This window comes from Oncorhynchus clarkii, chromosome 3, assembly GCF_045791955.1.
Source record: "Oncorhynchus clarkii lewisi isolate Uvic-CL-2024 chromosome 3, UVic_Ocla_1.0, whole genome shotgun sequence".
NCBI lineage: Eukaryota > Metazoa > Chordata > Actinopteri > Salmoniformes > Salmonidae > Oncorhynchus > Oncorhynchus clarkii.
Window position 1 is genome coordinate 16,983,679 of NC_092149.1, and position 9,355 is coordinate 16,993,033.

At 44.5% G+C, this 9,355-nt stretch overlaps 1 protein-coding gene across 1 annotated transcript in view; it reads left to right on the forward strand.

Moving 5' to 3' along the window:
• The window catches only part of LOC139384949 (ETS domain-containing transcription factor ERF-like), an 85,442-nt gene extending 78,459 nt beyond the window's left edge, over positions 1-6,983 (forward strand). The window contains exons 9-10 of the mRNA XM_071129896.1: positions 22-3,373; positions 5,005-6,983. Coding sequence (XP_070985997.1) covers positions 22-630 — 609 coding nt within the window. The 3' untranslated portion in view covers positions 631-3,373; positions 5,005-6,983. The remainder of the gene's footprint in view (positions 1-21; positions 3,374-5,004) is intronic.
• Positions 6,984-9,355: the final 2,372 nt, after the last annotated feature.

Consider the following 9,355-nt stretch of genomic DNA (forward strand, 5'->3'; position numbering starts at 1 on the left):
TGACACTCTGTCTCTCTGTAGGTGGAGCCCATCTCAGATATTGAGTCAGAAGAAGAGGTGGAGGTGACTGACATCAGCGACGAAGACCCCGACGACCGGGGCGAAGAGTATGACCTCTTCTCCCCCCGACACCCCCGGCCTCACCTCCACCACCCCAACGGGACCTCCTCCCACCCACACCCCCACGACGAGGACCTGGATGAGGATGTCTTCAAGGCCCCCGCACCCCCTCCTCCAGGCCTGCTGCCCTTCTTCACCTCCCACCCCCACCGCGGACCTCCCACCCTGAAGAGTGAGCCGGCCGAGCCAGGCGACACCCCCCCTCCCCAGTCCCCCGCCCAGGGGCAGACCAAGTGCATTCCACTCAAGCTGCGCTTCAAACGGCGCTGGAGTGAAGACCAACGAATGGAGGCCATGGAAGAGCAGGACGACAAGAAAGTACGAGGGGAGAAGGAGAGGGAAAGAGAGACGGAGAAGAATGGAGGGATGCAGGAGAACGGGGCTGGCAGCGCCCCCAGTCCCCCAGCCCTGGGGGGGTATGAGTGTTCCCTCCCGTTGGCTCAGAGGGGGGTGAACCAGGACCTGCACCAGGCCACCGCCCAACTGTCACTGGAGAACAAGGACTGCTGATGCTGATCCACACACATAGAGATACATAGAAACACTAATGCTAGCAGACAGTGGTGGTTCAGGACAGTGTAAATGACTCCTGAGGTCCTCCTGCCACTCTGACAGGCAGACAGTTCTCTCCTAACTCAAACTAAACCTGGGCCTAATCAAACTCCAAACCCTGACGCAGTCCACACCCTCCTCCCAAAGCCCTTACCTTCTACTGTAACGAGACCCCTCCCTCAGAGACTGTTGAAGAAGAGAGGGGACTTTTGGTCCAAGCAAGCCCAGACTCAGTGACTTAAACCAGGGGCAGAACCAGGGGCAGAACCAGAGGGGACGCTACTCTCTGCTTGTGTCTGGATGGAACCCCCAAGCCAGTTTCCTTTCCAGCCCACTGTCAGCCTCATATCCAGCCTCCAGCCCAGCACTGCCCCACATCTCCTGACCCAGCTCCTTTGCCTCACATTTCCTGCCTTCTGCCTAGGGTTAGAGTCTGTCTTTCTCCTCAGGGGACCCCAACTCAGACAGCCCAGCCCCCTGGCTTTCCAGCCCTGCAGACATGGAGGATGAGATTTCTCCCATTTTATTTTTGTATAGAGAGGAAGACAAGGCTTCTACAAGTGCCTGTACCTGTATCAGACACAGAGAGAGAGAGAAGACTGAGAGGAGGAAAGCATCGGTGTAAAAGTATGATCCTGAAGAAGGCACAGTGATGCCAAAACGTTGGTGATTTACCCAATAAATGACCGGGAGTTTATACATAGTGTGCGACTCTCGCTATTATTTCTGTAATAGTATCCCCCCCCCCTGTTCTTACCCATAACAGACACACAGGAAAGTTGGGCTGTCGATTGGGGGCTGTGGAACCTAGTCGTGGTGAACTGGCAGAGACTCCTCCTCGCAACACTGGCCACGCCACTCAGGGATGCCACAGACACACACACACCAGCTGCTGGGGAAACGGGCAGTGGCAGGACTTTGGGACATGGCTTTGCTCTTGGACTGCTACTGAAGGGTACTGCTATTCAACACACACTTTATTTCTATCTAACACTCCTCTGTCATCACTTTTGTACTTTCCTCTCTTTCTGTAATCTTTTCTCTCTCTCCTACTTCCTTCCATTTCTTTTGTGGACCATGCCTGAAAGATCCTGATCTAAATGAGAGAAGGGAGAGGGTGGAGGATAAACGTGGGGGGGGGGGGGGGGCAGTGGCTTGGTTGTTAGATGACAGAGAGGAACAGCGAGAGTACCATTGGGAGGGGGAGAGAGCTCTCCTAGAGTGAGGGGTCCATTATCTTTTAACTGTTAGCTTATCCTAGCTTAGCCTTGTCTATCCCATGGCAGGGCAGAAGCAAGGGCCACCTGCACAGAATCCTAGTTCACCAGCTCCACCCAAATCCCGTACTCCTGTTCTATCAACCATAGTCTCATAGTGTTAACTAAACCAGCAGAATACGCACACAACACCGCATATGCAAGCACACCTGTAGACACACACACACACACATATACATATATATACACATACACACACACACACTGCCTCTCTATGCCTTGTTTTATAGCATGTATAAACTCTTTACAAGAGTCTTAGTAAAAAATATATATATAAAACGAGAAAGTCCAACTGAGATATACACACTCATATAAACTATATATTTATACACTGAACAAAAATATAAACAAAACATGTAAAGTGTTGGTCCCGTGTTTCATGAGCTGAAGTAAAAGATCCCAGACATTTTCCATACACACAAAAAGCTTGTTCCTCTCAAATTTTGTGCACACATTTGTTTACATCCCTGTTAGTGAGCATTTCTCCTTTGCCAAGATAATCCATCCAGCTGACAGGTGTGGCATATCAAGAAGCTGATTAAACAGCATGATCATTACACAGGTGCACCTTGTGCATGGGGTCAATAAAAGGCCACTCTAAAATGTGCAGTTTTGTCACACAACACAATGCCACAGATGTCTCAAGTTTTGAGGGAGCGTGAATTTGGCATGCTGACTGCAGGAATGTCCACCAGAGGTGTTACCAGAGAATTGAATGTTAATTTCTCTGCCATAAGCCGCTCCAACGTCATTTTAGAGAATTTGGCAGTACGGCCAACCGGCCTCACAACCGCAGACCACGTGTATGGCGTTGTGTGGACGAGCAGTTTGCTGATGTCAATGTTGTGAACAGAGGTGCCCCATGGTGGCGGTGGGGTTATGGTATGGGCAGGCATAAACTACGGACAACGAACACAATTACATTTATTGATGGCTATTTGAATGCATAGAGACACCGATTGCCCATTGTCGTGCCATTCTTCCACTGCCATCCCCTCATGTTTCAGCATAATGCACGGCTCCATGTCGCAAGGATCTGTACACTATTCCTGGAAGCTGAAAATGTCCCAGTTCTTCCATGGCCTGCATACTCACCAGATGTCACGCGTTGAGCATGTTTGGTATGCTCTGGATCAACGTCTTCGACAGCGTGTTCCAGTTCCCGCCAAGATCCAGCAACTTTGCACGGCCATTGAAGAGGAGTGGGACAACATTCCACAGGCCACAATCAACAGCCTGATCAACTCTATGCTACTTTTTTTTTTTTAAGGTATCTGTGACGAATCAATGAGTATCTCTATTCCCAGTCATGTGAAGTCCATAGATTAGGACCAAATTTATGTAAATTGACTGATTTCCTTCTATGAACTGTAACTCAGTAAAATCTTTGAAATCGTTGCATGTTACGTTTATATTTTTGCTCAGTATATACAGTGCCTTGCGAAAGTATTCGGCCCCCTTGAACTTTGCGACCTTTTGCCACATTTCAGGCTTCAAACATAAAGATATAAAACTGTATTTTTTTTTGTGAAGAATCAACAACAAGTGGGACACAATCATGAAGTGGAACGACATTTATTGAATATTTCAAACTTTTTTAACAAATCAAAAACTGAAAAATTGGCCGTGCAAAATTATTCAGCCCCCTTAAGTTAATACTTTGTAGCGCCACCTTTTGCTGCGATTACAGCTGTAAGTCGCTTGGGGTATGTCTCTATGAGTTTTGCACATCGAGAGAGTGAAATGTTTTCCCATTCCTCCTTGCAAAACAGCTCGAGCTCAGTGAGGTTGGATGGAGAGCATTTGTGAACAGCAGTTTTCAGTTCTTTCCACAGATTCTCGATTGGATTCAGGTCTGGACTTTGACTTGGCCATTCTAACACCTGGATATGTTTATTTTTGAACCATTCCATTGTAGATTTTGCTTTATGTTTTGGATCATTGTCTTGTTGGAAGCCAAATCTCCGTCCCAGTCTCAGGTCTTTTGCAGACTCCATCAGGTTTTCTTCCAGAATGGTCCTGTATTTGGCTCCATGCATCTTCCCATCAATTTTAACCATCTTCCCTGTCCCTGCTGAAGAAAAGCAGGCCCAAACCATGATGCTGCCACCACCATGTTTGACAGTGGGGATGGTGTGATCAGGGTGATGAGCTGTGTTGCTTTTACGCCAAACATAACGTTTTGCATTGTTGCCAAAAAGTTCAATTTTGGTTTCATCTGACCAGAGCACCTTCTTCCACATGTTTGGTGTGTCTCCCAGGTGGCTTGTGGCAAACTTTAAACAACACTTTTTATGGATATCTTTAAGAAATGGCTTTCTTCTTGCCACTCTTCCATAAAGGCCAGATTTGTGCAATATACGACTGATTGTTGTCCTATGGACAGAGTCTCCCACCTCAGCTGTAGATCTCTGCAGTTCATCCAGAGTGATCATGGGCCTCTTGGCTGCATCTCTGATCAGTCTTCTCCTTGTATGAGCTGAAAGTTTAGAGGGACGGCCAGGTCTTGGTAGATTTGCAGTGGTCTGATACTCCTTCCATTTCAATATTATCGCTTGCACAGTGCTCCTTGGGATGTTTAAAGCTTGGGAAATCTTTTTGCATCCAAATCCGGCTTTAAACTTCTTCACAACAGTATCTCGGACCTGCCTGGTGTGTTCCTTGTTCTTCATGATGCTCTCTGCGCTTTTAACGGACCTCTGAGACTATCACAGTGCAGGTGCATTTATACGGAGACTTGATTACACACAGGTGGATTGTATTTATCATCATTAGTCATTTAGGTCAACATTGGATCATTCAGAGATCCTCACTGAACTTCTGGAGAGAGTTTGCTGCACTGAAAGTAAAGGGGCTGAATAATTTTGCACGCCCAATTTTTCAGTTTTTGATTTGTTAAAAAAGTTTGAAATATCCAATAAATGTCGTTCCAGTTCATGATTGTGTCCCACTTGTTGTTGATTCTTCACAAAAAAATACAGTTTTATATCTTTGTTTGAAACCTGAAATGTGGCAAAAGGTTGCAAAGTTCAAGGGGGCCGAATACTTTCGCAAGGCACTGTATTATATATGAAATTCCAAACTGATATAAAAAACTAAAACAACATGCCATTTAATGAAATGACAGATTCAGGATGTTTTTGTGAGTGATTCGTTCTGGTAGGCGAGGGGAGAAAATATCCTGTTTCTCAGCGGGTAAACTTCCTTAGGGGAGGGAGACAACGGGATGGGTAGGAGTCCAAATGTTTTGTTATGACCAAGGGACAACAAATGACACAGGATAGACAGACAAAATGATGAAAATAATGAGAATCATGAAAGAACTGCATTGTAGTACACTGAATATATACACCAGCTGTCATTTGAACATGACTATTCTGTCTGCCATCACGGTCCGCTACTCCCTCTCAGCTTGTAGAAGACCTGACCACCGTCACCTGTCCCCAGTCTCCCTCTGGGCAGGTCTCACCTTGATAGTGCAGCTCTATGGGGACCTCACCTCACTAATGGACCTCACAACTCACCTCCGGCCCCAGTGGAAGTGAATGAGCTCAGGGTTAGCCAGGACTGGGGATTTTAGTCGATGAGAAATCCTGTCATTTCTCAGCTCTACCCAGTTAAGCCGGTTATCTAAAGCGGACAGTTTACTAATCGTGACTGCATTAGCTATATTCCCAGCAGGTTGGTGGGGGTGGAGGCTGAGGTTAATGATTGCTGTACAGATAACAGTGGAGGCTGGAAAGATGACGTTAGACTTCACCTGGAATACCCTGCCCACTATCTCAAACACACACACACACAGACTCACATTTCCAAACCCCTCCCACACAATCTACCCGTACTGTTTTGCTGCTTTGATGTTTTGACATCCTGGAGCATTAGAGGTCTGGAGACTGAGCCAAACGGCCCTCTGATTGGCTCAGGGCAATCAAAGACTTAACCAACCAGTAAGAACTCTAACAGGGGCCTCTGGGATGGCAGGCTTCCAGACTGGCAGGTGTGTGGCTGAGCAAGTCACAATCATCGGACTGCTGTTATTGTCCATCCTGGTGGTGTTGTATATGTGACCACACACACACTCTCTGTCCCCTTCCCTCACCTCCACCTCACCCTGTGTCTATTGAAACTGACAGCTGCCTTATAAACTACTCATCATAACTAAGCAACAGACTGGGCATTATTCTGCTTGTTCTCTTTTTCCTCTGCTTCACTCTTCATCCCTCTTTCTCTCTATTGCCAGCATTGTCTGTCTACCTGACTGTTAACTGCAGCGTGATCTTTTATCAGGATGGTGTGGGATGGGAATATCCAGGTCTCATGTCTGAGTCGGCAGTCAGGAGAAGCTAGAGAAAGTGTAGAAGGATAACATTTCTTTAGCAAAGATTAAAAATACCCTCAATGTTATTTTCCTTTCTGATGTCGATATTGCTGTTTATTATTGTTGTTCTTATTGTTATGGTTGGATTTACTTACCTCCCCATCCTTCTCATTATTGGTCCATGGTTGAGTTACTACTGCTTTAGGGTTGTTGTGAACTGTACATCACACTGTCATCGTGACTTAGACCTCTCCTCCATGCTTCTGTTTTGACCCCCTACCAGCTCCTGCCCCCTCCTCAGTCTTTCATGTGGTTTTAACATTTGTAATATAAACTAAAGTGTAATATTCATTCTGAGAGGGGTTGTTATGGCGACAGAGAAGAGGTTGGCAGGGGGAGGATTTTATTGGGGAGGGAGGGTGGAGGGGGATATGTATGATTTGATCTTGTATTGTCATTTCTATTTTACAATGTTACTTTCTCTCTTGGTCTTGTATATTTTTTTTCATTTTGGGGATTGTTTCATTTAAAATAAAAACTGATTTGTATTGTTTTACTATGTAAAGGTCCCCCCCATGCGGTTATATAACACTCAAACAGAGAGATGAGATTTAATACCATGATGTAACATTGAATTTCTCTTTAATTCTTTTGTTTGTTTTTCAAACTTGTCATTAAGCTGTAATCAGGGTTAATTAAAACTGGTTATAAACCAATACCCTCGTCTGTTGTTGGTTTACGTCTGCTGGATGTTTATAAACAAATGCATGAATGAAGTAGCGTTGTGGTGCCTGGTGGGAAATTTCCAGTCCATGGATGTTTATCAACAACATATTAACCTCTGGTCCTCTAGTCTTCTCAGTCAGTCAGTCAGTCAGTACTAATCAATATTATGTCTGACATCCCCAGCTCTCATCTCTAATTACATGACTGACAGAACAGGAAATTCACATCACCAAGACATTCCCATTATGAGACATTAGTTCTATTCTTCAAGGATCAATGGGTATAAATCATTGTTAGTAATTACCAGTGAACAGCAGTGTATCTTCCAGATTGTGCCTATAAACATGTAGATGTACCAAGTAGTATCTAATTGATACTCCCCTGTGCTGGTGATCAATTCAGAATGTATATACTGTACAGTGTGTCAGTCCCTCCCCAGGACTGGACTGGAGACAGTACAGAGGGAACAGGCCAGCCTGGGCTTCAGCTCCAATGAAGGAGAAATGCAGAGTTCTCGCTATCTCAGCTTTATTTGCTCAGAGATGGTGATGAAGAAAAGCACTTTGTCCGTGGCGTTGCTGCCCACTCGTCCGCCTAATGCTCCCATACTGTATGTGGCTGTGGCGCACATATACCTTTTAAAGTGACGTCGGTCGCTCATCTAAAGAGAAGACGCAAGGGAGGAGATGGAGAAGGATGGACGGAGTAATGGAAAGGAGAGATGGAGCCAATGGTAACATGTCACAAGTCTTCTGTCATTAAAGTAACTGTCCAGTGAAAATCTCACTTAAATATTCTGTTAACTCACATCCAAATAATGTTGTTGACTCATTCTATACTTGTAATTTTGGCCAAAGCATAAATTGGAGAAAAAAACCACTTCAAAAACCCGAACTCAAACTTATCTCAAACAGACCGTCTGCTATTTCCTCATAGACATGTTATGTTGGTTCATTATGCTAAACAGTGGTCTACTCGTGTTTATATTTTAAATGACTTTTTAACATACTTCATTACCGATTTTTGGAAGGAAAACTGTTTCCCTCATATTGTAATTAATTATTGTTCCTATTTCATGGAAATCTGGAAATTCTGAACAGTTACTGCATAAGGCTGCCATAACAATAATGTAATAGTTGTCGGATGGTCAAGTAGTGTACTCTATTCTGTGTTGTCAGATGGTCAGGTAGTGTACTCTATTCTGTGTTGTCAGGTAGTGTAGTCTATTCTGTGTTGTCAAGTAGTGTAGTCTATTCTGTGTTGTCAGATGGTCAAGTAGTGTAGTCTATTCTGTGTTGTCAGATGGTCAGGTAGTGTAGTCTATTCTGTGCTGTCAGATGGTCAAGTAGTGTAGTCTATTCTGTGTTGTCAGATGGTCAGGTAGTGTAGTCTATTCTTTGTTGTCAGATGGTCAGGTAGTGTAGTCTATTCTGTGTTGTCAGATGGTCAGGTAGTGTAGTATATTCTGTGTTGTCAGGTAGTGTAGTCTTTTCTGTGTTGTCAGGTAGTGTAGTCTTTTCTGTGTTGTCAGGTAGTGTAGTCTATTCTGTGTTGTCAGATGGTCAAGTAGTGTAGTCTATTCTGTGTTGTCAGATGGTCAGGTAGTGTACTCTATTCTGTGTTGTCAGGTAGTGTAGTCTATTCTGTGTTGTCAAGTAGTGTAGTCTATTCTGTGTTGTCAGATGGTCAAGTAGTGTAGTCTATTCTGTGTTGTCAGATGGTCAGGTAGTGTAGTCTATTCTGTGTTGTCAAGTAGTGTAGTCTATTCTGTGTTGTCAGATGGTCAAGTAGTGTAGTCTATTCTGTGTTGTCAGATGGTCAGGTAGTGTAGTCTATTCTGTGCTGTCAGATGGTCAAGTAGTGTAGTCTATTCTGTTGTCAGATGGTCAGGTAGTGTAGTCTATTCTGTGCTGTCAGATGGTCAAGTAGTGTAGTCTATTCTGTGTTGTCAGATGGTCAGGTAGTGTAGTCTATTCTTTGTTGTCAGATGGTCAGGTAGTGTAGTCTATTCTGTGTTGTCAGATGGTCAGGTAGTGTAGTCTATTCTGTGTTGTCAGGTAGTGTAGTCTTTTCTGTGTTGTCAGGTAGTGTAGTCTTTTCTGTGTTGTCAGGTAGTGTAGTCTATTCTGTGTTGTCAGGTAGTGTAGTCTATTCTGTGTTGTCAGATGGTCAAGTAGTGTAGTCTATTCTGTGTTGTCAGATGGTCAGGTAGTGTACTCTATTCTGTGTTGTCAGGTAGTGTAGTCTATTCTGTGTTGTCAAGTAGTGTAGTCTATTCTGTGTTGTCAGATGGTCAAGTAGTGTAGTCTATTCTGTGTTGTCAGATGGTCAGGTAGTGTAGTCTATTCTGTGTTGTCAAGTA